Source organism: Drosophila innubila (genome assembly GCF_004354385.1).
Source record: "Drosophila innubila isolate TH190305 chromosome 3R unlocalized genomic scaffold, UK_Dinn_1.0 2_E_3R, whole genome shotgun sequence".
Taxonomy (NCBI): Eukaryota; Metazoa; Arthropoda; class Insecta; order Diptera; family Drosophilidae; genus Drosophila; species Drosophila innubila.
The window spans coordinates 25058197-25077927 of record NW_022995380.1 but is presented as its reverse complement, the minus strand read 5'-3'; the positions used below and the strand labels follow the sequence as shown (position 1 = coordinate 25077927).

The window sequence follows — 19731 nt, the reverse complement described above, 5'->3', positions numbered from 1 at the left end:
CGGCATATTTAAAGGAATTTAGAATTTGTATATTAGTTTCTACAAAAGTGCTCCGTAAGTTGTATTACCAATAGAATTACCGAAATCAATAAACTATTTAAAATTTCGGGCTTAACATACATTATTACTTTTGTTTTGTTAATACAATAAAATTAATTAATTGTAATAATTTGAATTTTATTGATAAATTTAAATTTATACCCTATAGGAAATGAGGAATCTTTTCTTTTCCTTTGTTATACTCAGCGTAATTATAGCTGACATTTTAGGGGACATTCCAGGATGTGATTATTTCGATACTGTCGCGCTGTCCATAAACCAAAGATTACAAAATGGATCCTATCAATATGAGGGTGTTTTGATTCCAAAAGAAGAAGTCGGAGAGTACGATTACGAGATTCTGTTTGATGGTGATAAGGAATCGGTTGCTATGCATACAAGGGGATGCATCTGCAAATTTAGGACCTGTATTCGATTTTGCTGTCATCCACAAAAGTTGCTTGTAGATGGAGATCGGAGCTGTGAAAACGTTAACAATACCTTAGAGTATAGTACGGTCTTGAATATAACATTAAATAACGGCACACAGATTGAGAAAAATGTAATGGAATTTATGGTACAACAACATCTTCCCGTACCTTGCGCCAATCATGATTACCTTAACAACACGAATATATACCAGAATTGGACATTATTTGAGGTTTGATACAGTTAATAATTGAAAAAGTAAATATATTTTTTAACCACTTAAATCACTAGAATGCCACTCTGTTACGTCATCTCGATGGTCGGGAACTTTCTAAACGGGATTATTGTTTTCAGCCTATGGATATGGGCGATTATGGGATTCAACTAATTCCGCATCATTGCCTCGAAACCGATTTAACCACTTCTTATAGTAAGATAAGCATTAAACACAAATTGCAAACTGTTTAGAAAAATTTCAACTCAAATGAACATTCGGTTTAGAAGACGTGAAAAATATTCTTGAACAATATAAAGTGACGAGATAAAATATTAATGTTCTAAAAAACTCTCATTCAACCTTGAGAGGGTGATAAGTTAATTTCCATTTTTAACGCTGCTTGTTCCATAAATATTTTTCTTAACTTGATATTTGAATCCGTGATACTTAAGATTTTATCCAAGTGTTCTTCTTTATCAAGAAAATTATTCACCAAACTAGAATAAAGGGGACATTCAACAGGTAATGTTAATCTGTAGTCGCTACTTTATTATTAGACATAATAATTTTTTATTAGTTCAAACTATCTAAAAAGGTTTATTTATTGTTCGTAATAAGCAGTCAGTAATATATTACAATAATTTCATGATTATGATTGTTGTTAATTTTCTTGTGATTGCAAAAAGTGGCAACTCGGTATTATGATTGGTGATCAAAGCTACCTGAATGTGAATGCCCCAATGTTATGATTATATTAAACACATTTTATTTATCCCTTTTTCATTCAACTATTTGCAGTTCAAATGGTGTCGATATTCTTCATTATTTTGATCATTATTGTGTATATGATATTACCGAATTTCAAAGGTGTCCATGGCAAATGCTGCAAATGTTATTTCGTTTGTCTGATTTTAAGTTTTACACATATTATTAGTGCAAGTTATGGCTGGGTTGATACAACTGATAATATGTTGTGCCCACTGATGGGTAAGATTTATCACGTTTTATTCGGAGCTCTTAGTGTATTTAATATTTAATTGATTTTAGCACATACTGGTTATTACTCTATAATTGCCACGTTTTTATGGCTTTTGATAATTAACTACAATTTATGGAAAACGTTTAATAACATTGGCGTTGGACAAAAGTCAAGATTTTTCCATTACAATATCTTTGTTTGGAGCGCTGCTGCTGTCCTTCTTTTAATCACAAGTTTGGTTGATTTCATATTCAAAGAGTATTCAGAAGCTGAGAATTGGATACCTGGTTTCGGAACTTATTTCTGTTGGATTAACGGTATGTTCATTAATTCATTACTTAAAATGGATGTAATTAATAAACAAAAAATAATTATTTTTTATTTTTCATTATTCAGTATACAGTTGGTCGGCAATGATCTACTATTATGGGCCAATGTCAATGTTGTTAATATTTAACACAACTTTTTTTGTTAAAACCGCAATGCGCATATTTGTCCAGAATAGAAAAAATAGACGTCAGTTAAAGAAATCGGAAGGGCAACGTAATCTGAGGAATCTGACGAAGTACTTACATTTTAGAAGTATGAGAATGTGTTCTAAATTAAGTATGTTTGCAGTTTCAGCATGTTTTTCCGTTTGTTTGTCATCGTGGGCGCTCTCTGGATTCTTGAAATCGCATCTTTTATATATGCACGCATTTCTACAAACTCAACGGGAATTCTGTTTGCTGATATTATCACCTCTGGACAGGGTGTCATATTATTTGCAGTAACAATTTTAAAACGGGACGTCTTGAAATCTCTAGCAGATCGGTGAGTACCTTTTGCAATTTAATATACGTAAATAGCGAATGCATTTTTGCTTCTTCTTTTCAGAATTCTAAGGAGAAAATCACAGAATGAAGCATCCATATCGTGCTCCAGTCATCTAGCGACAACTGAAATTAGTTTAATGTCAAAAGCTCCGAAAACTTTAACAAATGAAACGGAAGAGGGAAAGTGTTCATTATATTAAAAGTAAAAAAATTAGTTGAATAATGGATCAAATTATTTTTATTCGGCTTATCAAAAGTTTTCTTGTTGCTGTATATGTATACATACGTGTATGTGTATGTAATAAGAATAAGAAAAAAAAGAGAAACGACTGTTTGAAAGTTAGAAAATAATATAAGTATATATATATTAGAGTGAGTCAATTTTTTTTCGCGACAAAGCGGCTATGAAATTCGTAATCTACGATTAATTCTAAGAAGAATTTTGCATTAATTTTAAAATTCAGTTGAAAAGAGAACGCCAACCTTTTTTATCTCTAAGTTCATCATAAATTGCCCTCTATTTGGGTTTTTAATTTTTTGTTTGTTTTAGAGGTAACAGACAATAACCAATATATGAAATAGTTATAACGTCTAAAAAGTGGAAGCTCGATATTAATTTTAGACCTATGGTTTATACTTATATATGGTTTATACTAATATATATGTACTTATTTTATTTTCAAACTTTCAAATAGTCGTTTCTCTTTTTTTCTTTCCTTTCAGTAAGGGGCTTATTACATACACATACACGTATGTATACATATACAGCAACAATAAAATTTTTGATAAGCCGAATAAAAATTAAGTGAACTATTATTCATCTAATATTGACCCACTCTAATATATATGCATTTCGGTAGGCAGTCTTACATTTAAATGTTGGTTGTCATCTACTTATAAAAATCATTAGTCAATTTAAAAATCTTAATGAAATAAAAATAGATTCGAACTTAAGCTTTGGGCTTACCGGTTCGTAAGACGAACCAAAGACTTCTCACTCCACATTGCCCTATAGCCTTGTGCTACGTATGTAGGAATGTTTGTATGTATTTATGTATGTATGTATAGCATACATACCAGCTATGTGCGTGGCTGTCGGGAAAGGGGGAAAAATTTTTTTTCATAGTACCACACCACAAATTTGTCGAGACTTTAAAGAGAATTACTTTTAAAAACAAACGTTCTTAATGTTAGTGTTCTTCTTATGTCAGAGAATTCTTTTTAATTTATTTTGTGCTAAATTTTCCAATAAATTATAGTCATCTTAATATTTCAAATCAATTTACAGCACCGATTTTTCTGGCTATGAGAGTAGGAAACATTGCTTACCCCCATTCCTACACCCTTGATTGCATGTATGGTGTTTCTAATCTGTCAGAATTGAACTAATTGTTTTTTCTTTATTTTAATGGGCTCTTTATAAAGAACCAAGGAATTTTATTTCAGTTTGTTTTATTTATTGATTGATTGAACACCTAAAAGTTATAATTAAAAAAAAATTAAAATTCGTATATTTCTTTCAAAAAATCTACTCGGCAAATTGCACTACCAAATTATTTACCGAAATCAATAAACTATTAAACAAATTTTTTAAATACAGTTTAAGTAAGTTATTGGAAAAACAATTATTGTTTTAATTATATTTTTGTTGATAAATTAAATGTTTGCTCCATAGAAAATGAGTAATCTTTCATTCGGCCTTGTCATATTCAGCTTAATCATAGCTGAAATAATTGGGAATATTCCAGGATGTGATTATTTCGATACTGTCGCGCTGTCCGAAAACCAAAGATTACAAAATGGATCCTATCAATATGAAAATGTATTGATTCCAAAAGAAGAAGTCGGAGAGTACGATTACGAGATTCTGTTTGATGGTGATAAGAAATCGGTTGATAAGCATACAAGGGGATGCATCTGCAAATTTAGGACCTGTATTCGATTTTGCTGTCATCCACAAAAGTTGCTTGTAGATGGAGATCGGAGCTGTGGAAATGTTAACAATACCTTAGACTATAGTACGGTCTTGAATATAACATTAAATAACGGCACACAGATTGAGAAAAATGTAATGGAATTTATGGTACAACAACATCTTCCCGTACCTTGCGCCAATCATGATTACCTTAACAACAGGAATATATACCAGAATTGGACATTATTTGAGGTTTGATACAGTTAATAATTGAAAAAGTAAATATATTTTTTAACCACTTAAATCACTAGAATGCCACTCTGTTACGTCATCTCGATGGTCGGGAACTTTCTAAACGGGATTATTGTTTTCAGCCTCTGGATCTGAAAGATTATGGGATTCAACTCATGCCGCATCATTGCATCGAAACCGATTTAACCACTTCTTATAGTAAGACAGTCATTAAACACAAATTGCAAACCGTTTAGAAAAATTTCAACTCAAATGAACATTCGGTTTAGAAAACGTGAAAAATATTCTTGAGCAATATAAAGTGACGAGATAAAATATTAATGTTCTAAAATACTCTCATTCAACCTTGAGAGGGTGATAAGTTAATTTCAATTTTTAACGCTGCTTGTTCCATAAATATTTTTCTTAACTTGATTTTTGAATCCGTGATACTTAAGATTTTATCCAAGTGTTCTTCTTTATCAAGAAAATTATTCACCAAACTAGAATAAAGGGGACATTCAACAGGTAATGTTAATCTGTAGTCGCTACTTTATTATTAGACATGATAACTTTTTATTAATTCAAACTATTAATTACTTTACATACTGTTTAAGCTAAAAATCTAAAAAGGTATATTTATCGTTTGTAATAAGCAGTCAGTGATATATTACCATAATTTCATGATTATGATTGTTGTTAATTTTCTTGTGATTGCAAAAAGATGCAACTCGGTATTATGATTGGTGATCAAAGCTACCTGAATGTGAATGTCCCAATGTTATGATTATATTTATTAAACACATTTTATTTATCTCTTTTTTATTCAACTATTTGCAGTTCAAATGGTGTCGATATTCTTCATTATTATGATCATTATTGTGTATATGATATTACCGAATTTCAAAGGTGTCCATGGCAAATGCTGCAAATGTTATTTCGTTTGTCTGATTTTAAGTTTTACACATATTATTAGTGCAAGTTATGGCTGGGTTGATACAACTGATAAAATGTTGTGCCCATTGATGGGTAAGATTTATCACGTTTTATTCGGAGCTCTTAGTGTATTTAATATTTAATTGATTTTAGCACATACTGGTTATTACTCCATAATTGCCACGTTTTTATGGCTTTTGATAATTAACTACAATTTATGGAAAACGTTTAATTACATTGGCGTTGGACAAAAGTCAAGATTTTTCCATTACAATATCTTTGTTTGGAGCGCTGCTGCTGTCCTTCTTTTAATCACAAGTTTGGTTGATTTCATATTCAAAGAGTATTCAGAAGCTGAGAACTGGATACCTGGTTTCGAAACTCGTTTCTGTTGGATTAACGGTATGTTCATTAATTCATTGCTTAAAATGGATGTAATTAATTAAAAAAAATAATTATTTTTCATTATTTAGTATACAGTTGGTCGGCAATGATCTACTATTATGGGCCAATGTCAATGTTGTTAATATTTAACACAACTTTTTTTGTTAAAACCGCAAGGCGCATATTTGTCCAGAATAGAAAAAATAGATGTCAGCTAAAGAAATCGGAAGGGCAACGTAATCTGAGGAATCTGACGAAGTACTGACATTTTAGAAGTATGAGAAAGTGTTCTAAATTAAGTATGTTTTCAGTTTCAGCATGTTTTTCCGTTTGTTTGTCATCGTGGGCGCTCTCTGGATTCTTGAAATCGCATCTTATATATATGCACGCCTTGCAAGAAACTCAACGGGAATTTTTATTGCTGATGTTATTACCTCTGGACAGGGTGTAATATTATTTGCAGCAACAATCTTAAAACGGGACGTGCTAAAGTCTCTATCAGATCGGTGAGTACCCTTGCAATTAAATAAATAGCGAATGTATTCTTGTTTCTTCTTCCCAGAATTCTAAGAAGAAAATCTCAGAATCATGCATCCGGAACAGAGAAAGCATTGTGTCCATCATTATAATAATAAAAACATATTTCGATTATTATTTCACTTCGCAAAAATATGCATCTTGTTGGCCTTAATAAATATTTTTGTATATGAAGAAAGTAGAAAAATGGGATTTTCGAAAGAAAAATATCGATAAATTGTATAGTTTGAAAATCTTATATAAATATATTTAGGTAAGTTGTTTTACATAAATGTTGGTTGTCATGTACTTAGAAATATCTTGACTTAATTACTTTTTCAAAATGTAACTCACTCAAGTTGAAATATATGTTTGTATCTGTAATTATACTGACTGATTAGATTTGTATACTTAAACTTACTCATTAGACATGAGAAACTAACTACTTAAGTGATACAATATGTTAAGTATAATGTTCATTATTCGTATAGTTTTTCTAACAAATTTTTAATTAGAAGGTAGTATTTGGAGAAATATCAAAAGTATATGCGTTATTGTATGCATGTCTTAGAACTATTTATGAATTGTAGTTTACTTAAACGACTTCAGTCAAAATTAGGACGCCTTTCAACCTTATGCAAAAGCGTTTCGTTGCACTAAAACATGTTAAAGTAATATTAAACTAAATACAGCGCAAAGTATTGTTTGTAACTGAACTAGATGCACTTGTACTTTGCGAGGAAAATTTTCCCACAACCATTTGTGGCCGTAGTATTGCGCTTAGAGCAATTCGTTGGTTGTGCGCTTTAAATGAAACTCCACCATGTTGTCCAGATCACAAATGCATGATTTTGATTTTTTCATATCTGAGTTGAGCACACGTAAATTACACGTATAATCAGGGAGACTATTTAGACTTGTTGCCATTTCTTGAGCCGTCTGGCGAGCCAGCTGTGCAAAGGTGAGACGCGACTTTCCCAGACGTTTTAGAGGGCTGAAAAGCTCGTGCATTTCCTTGAGCTCTCCATAATCCAGGACCTGCCATTGTCCACTCTCCATGTTCCAAGTAAAAAGAATGCGACATTCGTACTGCCGATTGTGAAATACGCATCCCATGCGTCCTGTGCAGTACATGCAATTTGTGGGAGTTGTTGGCATCTGATCTCGAGCGGAGAACTGTGCCATTAGCAAACAACTAATTGTTTGGCTTATCGGACAAACATTGATGAATTCATAGGCCCAGTCATAAAATACGTTGTAGATCTTCTGATGCTTTTGACAGAGCATGCTAATAACGTAATACGTGAAGGTTTCCAGATCAAATGAATGTTGTGTAATTATGACACTACTGCATCGCAATCGTTGGTAGGATGCCTGTGAAATCATTTGCATTTCCGAGTAACAAGAGCCATGTACCTCCATGGGCAACGATGTATGGTATCCTGGTGAGATACAATCATCTGCGAACAAATAAAAATATATTAGTTTGAAAATAAAATCAGAAAGTTGTAGTTGAAGATTTTATACCCTTGCAGATAATAAGCCAGTGTGAAAAACTCTACATTTATACCAGTAATTGGTACATGTTGCTAAATGATTTGTGACAAGGTTCTGTGACGCACGCTTTGAAAGTTTAAGTTTGTTTTAGAATTTTGCCTAATAAAGCACACAAATTCTAATGTTTTAGCTTAGCTAACTTATGTGCAGGCAAAGATTGTTGTTGTTTTTTTTTATTAATAGCCGTGAGCCCTCAGTGACGCACGAGCCGTGACGCACATCACCATAATTTCTCAATGATTTGATTGAGAGTGTTGTAATATAATATAGTTTGACTTTTTAAGTAAGAAACAAAGCTGTTATCAGAACTGAATCCATTTTCATTAGCATAATGATGCTGGTAGAGACATTTTGCCAAATAATCGTTGAAATAGATATCCTTCATTTTGGAAGTACATTTTTAAGAGATCGTTTAATAATATAAAAAACTGAATTTATTCCAATAAGGAGTCAGTATGATCTTTCTAGGGAGCTCTAGCATATCTTGTTTAAATAAGTAAGAATATTTCAAAGGATGTGAGCTGAGTTTTTGGCCGCGGTGGACCTTTTAATGGAAATTAGTATACTTATCTAAAAATAAAAAAGATGATTATGAAAAAGATTAATTTTTGTTCGATAGTTTCAATGAGAGATACATTATAAAGTGACATATGTACTGTCTGCTGCAAGTTTCATTCAGAAAATTTAAAAAAATCAGAGTGTAGTTTGTATAGAAACAGACGGTCGGAGGGACAGAAGAGTGTGGTTTTATCAAATTAGCTCGATCTCTTGATCAAGAATGTAAATGCATAAATAAGTTTACCTCGCTTTCTTTAAAGTGTTACACATTTTGTAGCTAATTAAAATATTCTCTGCAAGGGTATAAAAAGTATTCAATAGATTGAGCTTACCTTCTTCGCTAGTAATTACAGAGGTGGCATCATCCTCATCTACATAGCGACGTCGTAGCTTTTTGGTGCATACCGGCTTCTCTGGCATAACACCACCTTGAACTGGCATCTCGACAATACGCTGCTCATCACGACGTGGCGAGAGAAATGAGAGGCCTGCATTTGGTGACATAGAGCCGCCAATCTCAAATCTTTTGGCCATAGATACCTGCAATGGCGATAATGCACCTAAGGGTCCAACGGGTTTATAGCTTAGCATCTGTTGAGTGGCTTGTGACAACGGTGGCGACTTTTGATTATAGATTTGAGCAGCTACAGTGACAGCATTTGCATTACGGCTTGGCGATCGCATCAGATTCGAGCTGGATGGCGGTGAGCGAAAGCCGAGGTGCGCTGCTGGAGGCGGTGTATGGGCAGGTTGTGCCGGATGGGGCGATGATGAGGGCGAAGCACATGGTGAGTTGTGAAAGAAGTGTGCCGTGGGTGAAAATCGATGCAAACTGCGCTGAGCTGTTGAGCTAGCCGCCGATGGAGTAAACGTGGTACGTCCTGCTGATCGTATTTTGGTGAATGGTATAATATTCTCAGAGTTATCCTCGGAGAATTCATACTTCTTGTCGGCCAATCGGCGCTTACGAAACGTAGAAATCTTTTCACATTTTTCATTGTCCTCGGAAAACTCATAGGCATTCGATTTATCAGTCATTGAGCTAGAAGTCGATGTATTCTGTGAAGTAGATAAGTTTAATATTTCGATAGCTATAAATGCGATGACAAACTTACTTGCATATCAATTGTTGTGATTCCGTTCCGATAAGACTTGGTGACAATGCGCTGATTTCGTTTCCTCGATTGACTGGACCCATTGGAGCCAACAGCATTTTGTATAACAACAGGTAAAGTGGTTTCCATCAAAGTCATGCTCGTCGCAGCCATGCCGCTGCTGCAGTTGGATGAGAAAATGAGCTTCTCGTAGCAGACACTGTTTGGTTCTGAATTGATGCGCGGTTGAATTTCATTATTGTTTATAATGCTGCTGCGCTGAGTATGCTCCGTTTCAATATCACTGAAATCCGCAATAATGCGCGCCACGACACTGTGCTCGCTGTCTGCTTCAGATCCAGTAAATGGTACAGAGCAGCGATCTTCCTCGCTGGTTAGTGGAGTACGTGGCAGTAGCAAAGTCTGTTGTGTACAGGGCAGGTTATAGTTATGCTGTGGCAAGCAGCTGTTGTTCATGCTGCTGCTGCTGCTGCTGGATACGGCCGGCGTGTCCACATCAATGCGCAGCATGTGCATGAAGCCATTCGAGATTATAAGAATGCGCTCGGGGCAGAGAAGATTGATGTTCGGCTCGAAGCGGGGATCTGTTTCGGTCGAGGAATACTTTGTGTGCACCGTAAGATGGCAATTTAGACAATGTGCGTTGTAAAAAGAATCTGTGAATTAAAATGAATACAGTTAGTTTGATAGTAAACTCATATTTGTTGCCCATGGGTGAGCTCACAAGTCATTGGTCAAGGTACAAGCAATTTACTTTTACGGATACTAGTATTCAATAAAGTTATAGTTTGATTAAATCATTTGCGTTTTTATACTTAGGCCAATGACTTAAGAGCTCGCTCTAGTATGATCGGTTATTACATGGACCATCGTCGATCAGTTTTTTGCACTCCACACAACCAAGTTTAGGAACTTTGACATATGTTATGTAGCTTTCTTCACTCTCCTCTGTTGCAGCGCCATGTACTACCAAAATTTGCTTATCCGCATTTTTCCACTGAGTCATTGTGACCGTTTTAAGATTGTCAACCACATGATCATCGAACAGGCGGCGCGAAAAGAAATATCTCAGTTTTTTGTGAGGTTGAAAGAGCCAAAAGTAAAGACTGAAGTAGAAAAAAATGACATTAATTAAAATCAGCATGAAACGGTATTGATACCTACGTGTACTTGTAGCCCACATTAAAGGAGTAATGATTGAGTGACGTGTTGTCGTTGCACACAACGCGATGACTGATCATATACTGTCCACAGGCTGTTAATCCCATGAAGATGTGCCTGCAAAATGTAACATGAGTTTGAGTTGGCACCTCTAGCTCCATAAAGCTGCTTACCCTTCCACAGCGTTGCTGGCTAGGACATCCTTCAGATACAATTTTAATCTATTTGGCACTCTTTCATATGGAAGTTTTTGTTTTTGGCCCGCACGTGATATACCTGAAAAGTGTCCTGTTCGCTATACGAATCCAGGTGAATATATAACAGTGAGTGTGAGTGTGAGCTTGTGTGTGTAGGTGTGTTGTCTATCTACCTCTCTGTCGAACAACATTTGCACCAAGTTTCGCGTACGCGATTGCAGTTGGATTGGATGATTGTGCGAGTTGGAGATTGTGGCCTCCTCAGCCTCATCGGAACTATCCACCGTGGAGATATCATCGTCATCTGATGATACTCCCGACAATGACTCGACGTAATTTTGGTAATCAGTCTCCATTGCCTCCCAGACTCGAAAATCAGACTTAAGGTTTTGCCGACATCGGTATAACAACGGGCCAACAACATGAAAATCAACTAACAGTTTAACAGGAAGCCAAGGCGACGGCAGTTCAAGCCCGCCGTACGCATTGAGTCCCGTTTGCTATATTGCTCAGCCTTTTTCTTATATTATAAACTTTTACATTGGAAGCGAAACTTTAGTTTATTAAGTTTTATTCAGTTTACGATTTTCTAACCACAACGTTGCCACCTGGCCCAAATGTTGCCACCCGATCGAAAAGTTGGGCTATCTCGCTCAGATTGCGGCGGTCAGACGATAGACTTCCGATATTAGTGTGGCCTGCGACTATCGATATCATTATATGAGTTCAGCTTTTCGGCAACGTTTTTGAGCGCCAAAAACTATTGATTTCGAAATAAAACAACTTTAAAAATAATTTGGATTTAAATATTTATCAAATAAATAGTGTTCAACTTGTACTGATTGCATTAAATACATAAAATATTCTTAGGCTAATTTGGCATTACTAGTGGTCTCCTCCCGTGGTGCAGCAGCTGTTTTTTCTACCACTTTGACGCCTTCTGGCCCTTGTGCTTCTTGTTTGCGCCTCGCACTGTAGAAGGGCACGGGTACCTCGACAGTTGGCTCTGCTCCCATTTCCGTGCTAACTGCTGGAGGTTGTGGTAATAGGGGTTCCTCGCTCGTTTTGTTATAAATCACCCAATTATCGGGTCTGAAAAGCAAATGCAGTTGAAGTTTAGATAAAAAATTCTCGAACTTTAGTGTAAACTCACCTGTCCGGCTTTGTAAGCACTGTTATAGGCGCAAATGCCATTTCGGTAAGCTGTTTAAGCTGAGAGGCTTCGGCCCGTTCGTCATAGTCAACGTTTTCGGCTAAAATGTTACTGCCCAACTGTTTACCTACACTGTCCGAAAAAACTGTTACTTTGCTGTTAAGTGTGCTGCGGGTGGAGGTGGAAAGTATTGGCTTAGGCATTTCTGTCACGTACATTGTCTGGGTCGTATTCAAAAGCATGGGAAGCACGTAATTGTCGTCCAAGTGGGTGACGTTCGTTGTCGAGTTTATCAGTTCCGGTCGCAGGTAACCGTCCTTATCGTATTGCTTGGAAGAAATTGTCTCTTTGTCCGCCTGTTTGCCTAACTTCGTAAAGTCGATGTGCTTGTTCGGTTCGTCCTCGTCATAGACGTAATCGTCACTGTTGTCCTGTACACTCTCGTCCTCGGTCACGTTGGCCAGAGTTCGGCTCAAATAGTCAAAGTCGCGTATGTCGAGTTTGTGGTCTGTATTCAAAACTTCACCCCCTGCCTCCTTCAGTTCCGGCGTACGGGCATAATACGTTTGAGTCTGTGTCGATGGTCTGTGTCCGCCACTTCCACTGGAGAATGGACTTGGATTGCTGCTTTGGGTCAGCTCTCGATCATAATAGAGTTCGCTTTGACTATGCGGATAGTCCGGTTTATACGGAGATTGAGAGGCATACCCTGGACTTTGTGGACGTGGATACGAACTGAAAACAGGACTGGCATTTGGATCAGGACGTGGACGAATATTAAAACTGAATGTGCTATCGGCGCCATTTGCGCTGGCCACGCCAGATATGCTGCCAAAATTTCCGGAACTAACAGCCGCACTGGAAGCATGCAGATAGCTCGAGGGAGGATTGACGCCTAACTGGGAGCTGGTTGGAACTGGATATGATTCCGAGAACGTAGGCCGCGGTGCATACGCCGAGCTGGATGTAATATGCGAGCTGCCTCCGCTGAGCGGACTATTTACCACAGAGTTCTCATGGTAAGGACGCTCCTTATGGCCCGTTGAGATCGGACTTGACTCCGGCGCCTGGGTAGGACGTCGGTTAGCGTTCGGATTGAACCCGTTGGTGGCAAAACTCAAAAAGTTTTGAAAAATGTTCGGTGATCGTGTCGTGGTACGTCGGTCATCGTTATCGTTAAGGTATATAATAGTCGGTGGTTTTGTCTTTTGCGATTGTAGAACTGTATCCCTATGTGTTGGATAATAGGAGTAAATGGGCGTGGTGCTAGCATAGTCCAAGTAGTGTGGTGCATAGCTATTTTCATAGTTACTGTACGGCTTGTATATCGTTGATGTCGTGTATTCGGAATATTCTGCTCCAAAGGGTCTTGTCACGGGACTTTTGTTCGTCTGTCGTATATTGATCTCAATTTCGTATTGATCGTTAACGTTATTGGGTCCGTTGAGCACCACCTTTTGGGGGTAGAGCGGTCGTCCTTGATACTGACTACGCAGCTCCACTCCCCGTTTTGTTGTCCTAGACAATTTGGATGATTTGGTAGTACGAATTGTGCGGCCAAGACTCGCGGTTGTATTTGTGTTTGTATTTAAAATTGTCGGAGTGATTGTACGGTTTTGTTGTCTGTCCTCCGGTCCAGTGTCCACGGTCTTAACTTTCGTAGGTTTCTTTGTGTCGGTCACTCGACGTTGGATCCTTTTGTTCTGGGTACGTGTCAGGTCGTCGTTTGAATTTTGTCCCAGTAGGTCATTATCTTTTCCGGGTCTGTCAGTGGTTATTGGGTTTGTGTTATCGTCGCTTCTTGTTTCTGGAATGTCAGTATCGTTCAGTTGTGTATCTGTATCTGTTTTCGAAAGAATTTCGTGGTCAGGAGTGGTCGTCTTATTGCCATCTATGGCGCTACGTAACTCAATGGGAACATTGTTAATGATCACTGTACGTTTTGGTGTTGTACCTGTTGGCTTTCTAGTAATCACGTTCTTAATATTTATCGTAATTTTGGGAGATTTGTCCAACTTGTTATTAACCCCATTGCGGGTCGGAGTTACATTGCGGTTGTTATTGTTGTTCGTCTTTTTCGTGGTTGGTGTCTTGCGTTTGAGGTCGAGTTTGTCGTTGACTTTGGTAATGTTACCAAAACTGGGAGGTCGCTGGAAGCCCGTCGATGAGTTGGGACTGAAGTCAACTTGAGGCCTGCCTGGTTTCACACGGTTGGAGAATCCCGCCTTATCCTCCTTGATACTGGGACTCACTGTCATTTCGTTTTGGGATACAATATTGAAAATGTGATCGGGGTGGGGATTTGGCGGCAGGAAAGGATCCTGCTCAAGCCAGGGACTTAGGTCAATGGAACTCAGTATGCCAGTGCCGCAAGTTTGCCGCTCGTTGTCCGTGAATTCAGCTGGTATGAAAATGTGCGGCTGGAAGGTACCACCACCCACTGCCCTACACAAGACCTGGGACAACGACACTCTTCTGAGGGAGTGCAACTGTGCGGGGGTAAAGGAGCTCTCGAATCCGCTGTTTTCATACCAAAAGCGATCGCCGCGTCTCGAATTACTAAACTGCTGGGCTATAATGCAGGCAAATGTGGGTCCAACCAGTCCACCTACCACGGGTCTTTCCGCAATGCCGCCGACAAAGAGATCGATGTCGTGTACACTGCGATAGGCATGTCCAATTCTCTTGGCCGATTCTGGCCCGACCACATTGGCTAAGGCGAAGACAGAGGAAACTTTTAAGATGACTGACTCATATAATATCCAAATAATAGAGGTTACCAAATTCATCCCAGCTTTGAATGGGACTCAATCCACATGGCACACGCCATGAGGTGTAGGGAGCCAGACCATGATCACGTCCGCGCTGTATGTTAATGGCAGCCAAGTCCAGGCCAAATGGAAAACCTGGCGTCTGGAACAAATGATTGGTCAACTCAGGCGTTATGAACTCGTCGCGTTTCAGAGCACGTTGGGAAGCCATTCCCCGCAGCAGACGATGCAGTGAACCCGCTGTGCCAATGTCTCCGCTCTGGAACTCCTCATGCAGACTGACATCTGTAAAGATGCGATCAGTTGTTGATCTGTGACACACTAATTCAAGTTCCAAAACTGCTGGCAGATATTCAATAAATTGTCTTTATGATTTAAGAAAAAAACACTATTTTTTCCATTGCTAATCTTGAATAACTTTTGTATGTAACATCTGATAGTTAAGAAAATTTCTGGGTTGGTCGAGCTCAAGCTATAAATTATGTGTACCAAATTTCATTGCTATAGTTTTTTAAATCTTTAATATATATGTTGGAGTGCATCGATTTGTATGGGCCAAACAAAATGGTAAATGGTAATCCAAGATCGTAATCTATGGTCAATTCTATGATGTTTTCCCCAAGAAAGCATTAATTGTAGAACAATTAATTCCTAGTTCCCTTTTTGAGTTGAAAAACGTGTTTTTTTGATATTTTTATCATCAACTATTAGCATATCTTAAGTATTTTTCCTCCGATTCTGACAAGATTGGTATCAAATCTCGTGTTAGGACCAGGACTTTCAAATAAAAACATAAGTTTTGTCCTTGCAAGGACTAAAAACTTAAAAATTTTCAACTCAAAAAGCGGGGACTAGGAATTGATTTTAAACCTATGGATTCTGAGTCAAAACATCTTAGAATTGACCGTTGATTACGAATATCTGGTACCATTTTTTTTTTTTCGAAAAAATCAGTGCACCCTAATATATATGTTGTTTAGCTGCTCTTTCTGAATTCCTGCCATCAATTTTGGAAATGAGACCTGTGTGGTTGGGTTGGCTAGTCCTTTTAACTTACTGTTGTTGATCATATTGTGATGTCGATCGCATCTCATGTAGGAATTCTGCACCAGAGAGTGTCCAAAGCGAAAGGCGGCCGAGGAGAAGGCATTGGCCACCGTGGGATTGACCTTTGTTTCATAGCCCTCGTAGTAGCCGGTACTGAGTAGCTCCAAGTCAAACAGCTTGCACACCTCCTTGCCAAGTATTACGGGCAGAAACTCTCGATAGGTAATGTGCTGGAACATGGCGCCTACAATGCGTCTGGTCTCCTGATAGATCTTCTCGTCACTCCAATGGGGATTCAGCTCACTCAACTCCAATGCAATGCGATTGTGCTCACCCACCCACACATGGTGCATGGCCAGCAGACCCGGCTGCTCACCACTGCGTCCGTCTCCAGCTCGTATGCATTGTGTGGCAATTGCTCCACGTTGGCAGACATCATCTGCCGGATTGCCGCGACCATAGATCAGTAGGCCATTGCGAAAGACGCGTGCATTGTCCGAGGACTTGGCATTGTTGGAGTAAATGGGCGAGGCATCAATGTAGGATGTGGCCTGGTTCGTCTGCTCCCGCCAGGACAACACGCAGTCGCGACGCTGAGCCGGCGCTGAACGCAGAAACTCCAGGCAGCGCACCTTGAGAGGCGACAGCCAGGGATCGTCCAGCGGCACCTTGATGGGAAAGCACGACGGATGAAAGTCGTTGCCTCCACAGCAACTGGGTATGGAGCCATTGATGGATCTGCATTCCAAACAAAAGCATTTCATCCAACTGCATCTGCATCTGAAGCATCTGTTTATCTTTGAACTTACCGTGGCTGCGCCGTCGATGTCATGTCGTGATCCAACAGCTGACCCCACTGGGCTATCATAAGGGTCAGTGGTGCATCTCCCTCCCGCGCTCCATGCACCAGCAGGCTGACGAAGCGCGACGAGGACAATGTGCTGCCATCTGTAGAGCTTCGAACGCTGTCCACGCCATCGCCATATTCCGGCGGCAGGAACCGATTAAAGGGCATCTGAGCTGCTCCCCAGCGTGGTCGCCGCTTGTTGTTGCAGGTGCCATCGTGGGTGCGATACCGATCCGATGCTGGCATGCAGGGAGGTGGATCTCGAACCGGACACAGCCCCTCAAGCGCCGTGCGGCGCAGTGAGATCTTTTGGGCATGCGATTGACGAGCCAGCTCATCGATATGCTGGAAGCTAAGAGCACACAAAACACATCTTTGGTTAGCACATCCTCAACGTCATCTCATCCTCATCATCTTCAGCCTGGCAACAGCGACATGGATGTCAGCGACATGGCTGCGTTCAAACTGTGTTTTCGAGTGCTGACTTTAAATGTGGACGGCTTCTATTTATAAAACGTTGAAACGTTGAAGTTGTACGAAGTTGGAAGTCGCACGGCCAACACAGAGGCAAACAAGTTCGTCACATGGCTGCCGGCGACGTTAAGATGCGAGATCCACCAACAAAATTAAAGCAAGCTGCGTTTTCGCTGTGTGTGTGAGTGTGTGTGTGTGTGCGTGTGTTTTTTTGGTGGGAAAACGCATAAGAAATCACACCACCAACTGATGACTTTTATTCAGCCGCTTTGGCTTTCCATTTACTGCATTTATTAGCAGGTTTGGCTTACTCTCTCGCCTAGGGTATAATTAAATGTTCGTGAAAACTGCTTTGATACAAAGAAAGTCTTAACCAAACATCGTAATTTAAGCAAACTCTAACTAAAATATATATTTATAGTGAACTGTGAAAATTCCCAACATAATATTTAGTCGTAGTAAAAATCGAATCTAAAGCTCTTAATAAATATTTTAATATTTACTCCAAGCCATTAACTATTCCTAAAATTTTGATATCAATTGAGTTAAAACTTGATGAAAATACAGTACAATAGATTTGGCAGAACTAAGTTGACATAAAAAAATTGTCGAAAATATATTTTTTTTTTCAAATTAGACTTACTTTGGTACATTTTACATTTGCCTACATTTAGAAGATGAGTAAGGGTATTAGATAGTCAGCGTGAGTTGATCGTGTTATACGCGGTGAAAGTGGAAAATTCCCGTTCACACTTTTTGAGCTTATCAAATCTCTGTTTATTTTGGTTTTCCGAGTTTTCATTTAAATATGCATTTTAAAAGCTATCTAAAAAAGACTAAGCGCCCTTTACCTTAGACAACATGGCGTATGCGCAATCGTTAATCTACACGTACACAGAAATATAAACAGGCGCAGCCGCAGCAGGGTTCAATGAACCCAATATCGTCGCCACAAATAAATACAGAAAAAAAAAACAAAAATAAATATGTATATATAATAAAAAGAAATATATATGTATAAATATATAAGACTTTCGTAGTGTGTTGGGAGCTTGGGGCCGAATTCGTGCGGGAGCTTGACGCTTGTAGAAAACGAAAGTCGCGTCTTGTTACTTGTTTTTTGTTTTTTGTTTTTTGTTTTTTATTTGTATTTGTATCTTTCTTTGGCATATCAGTCGAAGTCGTCGATGCTTGTTGTTTGTTGTTTGTTATGCCTTTTGTTGTTGTCGCCGTTTGATGTAATCAAATTGCGAATGCTGAGTCTGTGACTTTTCGATAAACTGCGTTTTTCTTAAAGTTTGCCTAACGTTTGTTGCTGCTGTCCAAATGTGCAAGTATTTGTTTGTTTTTACACATATAAACTTATAATTACAATCCCTCACATTCACTCGCTTTCTTCTAATTTGGCTAAATGCTGCTTTTGGCAATATTAACGAATCACATCATCAATGTTGATGGCAGCTCATTATTAATTAAATCAATCAAGTTGCACATTTCGTAATTTGATTTTGAGCAATCAGCTACAAAAGGCGAAACATTTGAAATGGAGGACACATTTTATAGTATTAAGTAAATTCATTCAATATGATATTTTATTTATTTTATCAATCGGGAAATATATCTCTATTTAATAAAAAGTTTTTGGAAATATTTCAGAAATAATAAAGGTGACAAGTAAGGAAAACTAATTAAGATTTTAAGTGAAATTTGGGAGCATTCCTGAATCCATTATTTTACTTTAATATCTTAAAAAATACATATAGAAAATTTTAATAAATTAAAAATTGTACGTTTATATAAAAATGTTGTACAAAATATTTTCTTCAGAGCTTCGAGATTTACCAAGCTAAATTGCTGTGATAGCATAAGTGCAATTTAACGCTGTATATTATTCCCAACCGGTACAGGGTATAAAAAACTAAGAGCTGGGACATACTTATTGTCTTTTAAAGATGATGGCGGCGTCTTCGTCATGAATTTTTATTGTTGTCGGCTCATTGAGCGACGCTGTTGATTGCAATTACATAAAAGTATTTGGGCAGCTTTGGCTCATTGCATTTGCTTTTGGGTACGAAAGCTATGTTTTCTATTGTCTGTATGGGAATGTGGAATTGTCTATAAGTGAAAGTTCTGGCTAAGCATTGCCCAATGTGTATGTGGGAAAATTGCACGGACATTAAAACTCAAACCCGAACTCGAATTCGAATCCGAACTCATACTCAAACATGAACTCCATTTGAAGCCCCTGCCGAACTCGTTGTGAAAAGTGAAAACTTGCAAACTGGAAAAACTACAAGAGCGGTTGCCCACCTGACTGGCATTTCCGTTGCCTGACCAAAGAGGTCATTTACTTTTGCACTGGGCAGCCAGGCGGGCACCTTTAATTTACC

At 38.2% G+C, this 19731-nt stretch overlaps 3 protein-coding genes and 1 long non-coding RNA gene across 4 annotated transcripts; 2 read left to right on the top strand and 2 right to left on the bottom strand.

Moving 5' to 3' along the window:
* Positions 1 to 211: 211 nt before the first annotated feature.
* LOC117789483 (probable G-protein coupled receptor Mth-like 11) lies at positions 212 to 2710 on the top strand. The gene is made up of 7 exons (XM_034628512.1): positions 212 to 700; positions 760 to 898; positions 1484 to 1672; positions 1733 to 1981; positions 2061 to 2229; positions 2283 to 2477; positions 2541 to 2710. Exons 1-7 carry the CDS (start codon positions 212 to 214, stop codon positions 2677 to 2679), a joined length of 1569 nt encoding a protein of 522 aa, XP_034484403.1. The 3' UTR covers positions 2680 to 2710.
* A 3068-nt stretch (positions 2711 to 5778) lies between these two features.
* LOC117791658 lies at positions 5779 to 6667 on the top strand. The gene is made up of 3 exons (XR_004618086.1): positions 5779 to 5963; positions 6035 to 6203; positions 6257 to 6667. It is a non-coding gene; the product is annotated as an uncharacterized LOC117791658 (long non-coding RNA).
* A 35-nt stretch (positions 6668 to 6702) lies between these two features.
* LOC117791657 lies at positions 6703 to 11672 on the bottom strand. The gene is made up of 7 exons (XM_034631466.1): positions 11223 to 11672; positions 11026 to 11147; positions 10856 to 10969; positions 10553 to 10797; positions 9692 to 10347; positions 8909 to 9635; positions 6703 to 7921 (listed from the first exon to the last, which is right to left on the bottom strand). Exons 1-7 carry the CDS (start codon positions 11403 to 11405, stop codon positions 7242 to 7244), a joined length of 2727 nt encoding a protein of 908 aa, XP_034487357.1. The 5' UTR covers positions 11406 to 11672; the 3' UTR covers positions 6703 to 7241.
* A 169-nt stretch (positions 11673 to 11841) lies between these two features.
* Positions 11842 to 17128, bottom strand: LOC117790495. The gene is made up of 6 exons (XM_034629956.1): positions 16830 to 17128; positions 16031 to 16758; positions 14983 to 15258; positions 13942 to 14915; positions 12203 to 13905; positions 11842 to 12141 (listed from the first exon to the last, which is right to left on the bottom strand). The coding sequence occupies exons 1-6, from the start codon at positions 17111 to 17113 to the stop codon at positions 11916 to 11918; spliced, it is 4191 nt and encodes a 1396-aa protein (XP_034485847.1). The 5' UTR covers positions 17114 to 17128; the 3' UTR covers positions 11842 to 11915.
* Between the last annotated feature and the right edge of the window lie 2603 nt (positions 17129 to 19731).

What these genes read in the sequence shown, in the direction of transcription:
- LOC117789483 (XM_034628512.1), top strand. Translation starts at nt 212, where the DNA reads ATGAGGAATCTTTTCTTTTCCTTTGTTATACTCAGCGTAATTATAGCT. An exon ending in TATGTTGTGCCCACTGATGG is followed by an intron (nt 1,673 to 1,732) that starts GTAAGATTTATC and finishes AATTGATTTTAG; the next exon opens with CACATACTGGTTATTACTCT. An exon ending in AATCTGAGGAATCTGACGAA is followed by an intron (nt 2,230 to 2,282) that starts GTACTTACATTT and finishes GTATGTTTGCAG; the next exon opens with TTTCAGCATGTTTTTCCGTT.
- LOC117791657 (XM_034631466.1), bottom strand. Translation starts at nt 11,405, where the DNA reads ATGGAGACTGATTACCAAAATTACGTCGAGTCATTGTCGGGAGTATCA. An exon ending in AATGTGGGCTACAAGTACAC is followed by an intron (nt 10,798 to 10,855) that starts GTAGGTATCAAT and finishes TTTCTACTTCAG; the next exon opens with TCTTTACTTTTGGCTCTTTC. An exon ending in ACTGATCGACGATGGTCCAT is followed by an intron (nt 10,348 to 10,552) that starts GTAATAACCGAT and finishes TTTAATTCACAG; the next exon opens with ATTCTTTTTACAACGCACAT.
- LOC117790495 (XM_034629956.1), bottom strand. Translation starts at nt 17,113, where the DNA reads ATGCCAGCATCGGATCGGTATCGCACCCACGATGGCACCTGCAACAAC. An exon ending in ACATCGACGGCGCAGCCACG is followed by an intron (nt 16,759 to 16,829) that starts GTAAGTTCAAAG and finishes TTTGGAATGCAG; the next exon opens with ATCCATCAATGGCTCCATAC. An exon ending in GTGCTTACAAAGCCGGACAG is followed by an intron (nt 12,142 to 12,202) that starts GTGAGTTTACAC and finishes TTTGCTTTTCAG; the next exon opens with ACCCGATAATTGGGTGATTT.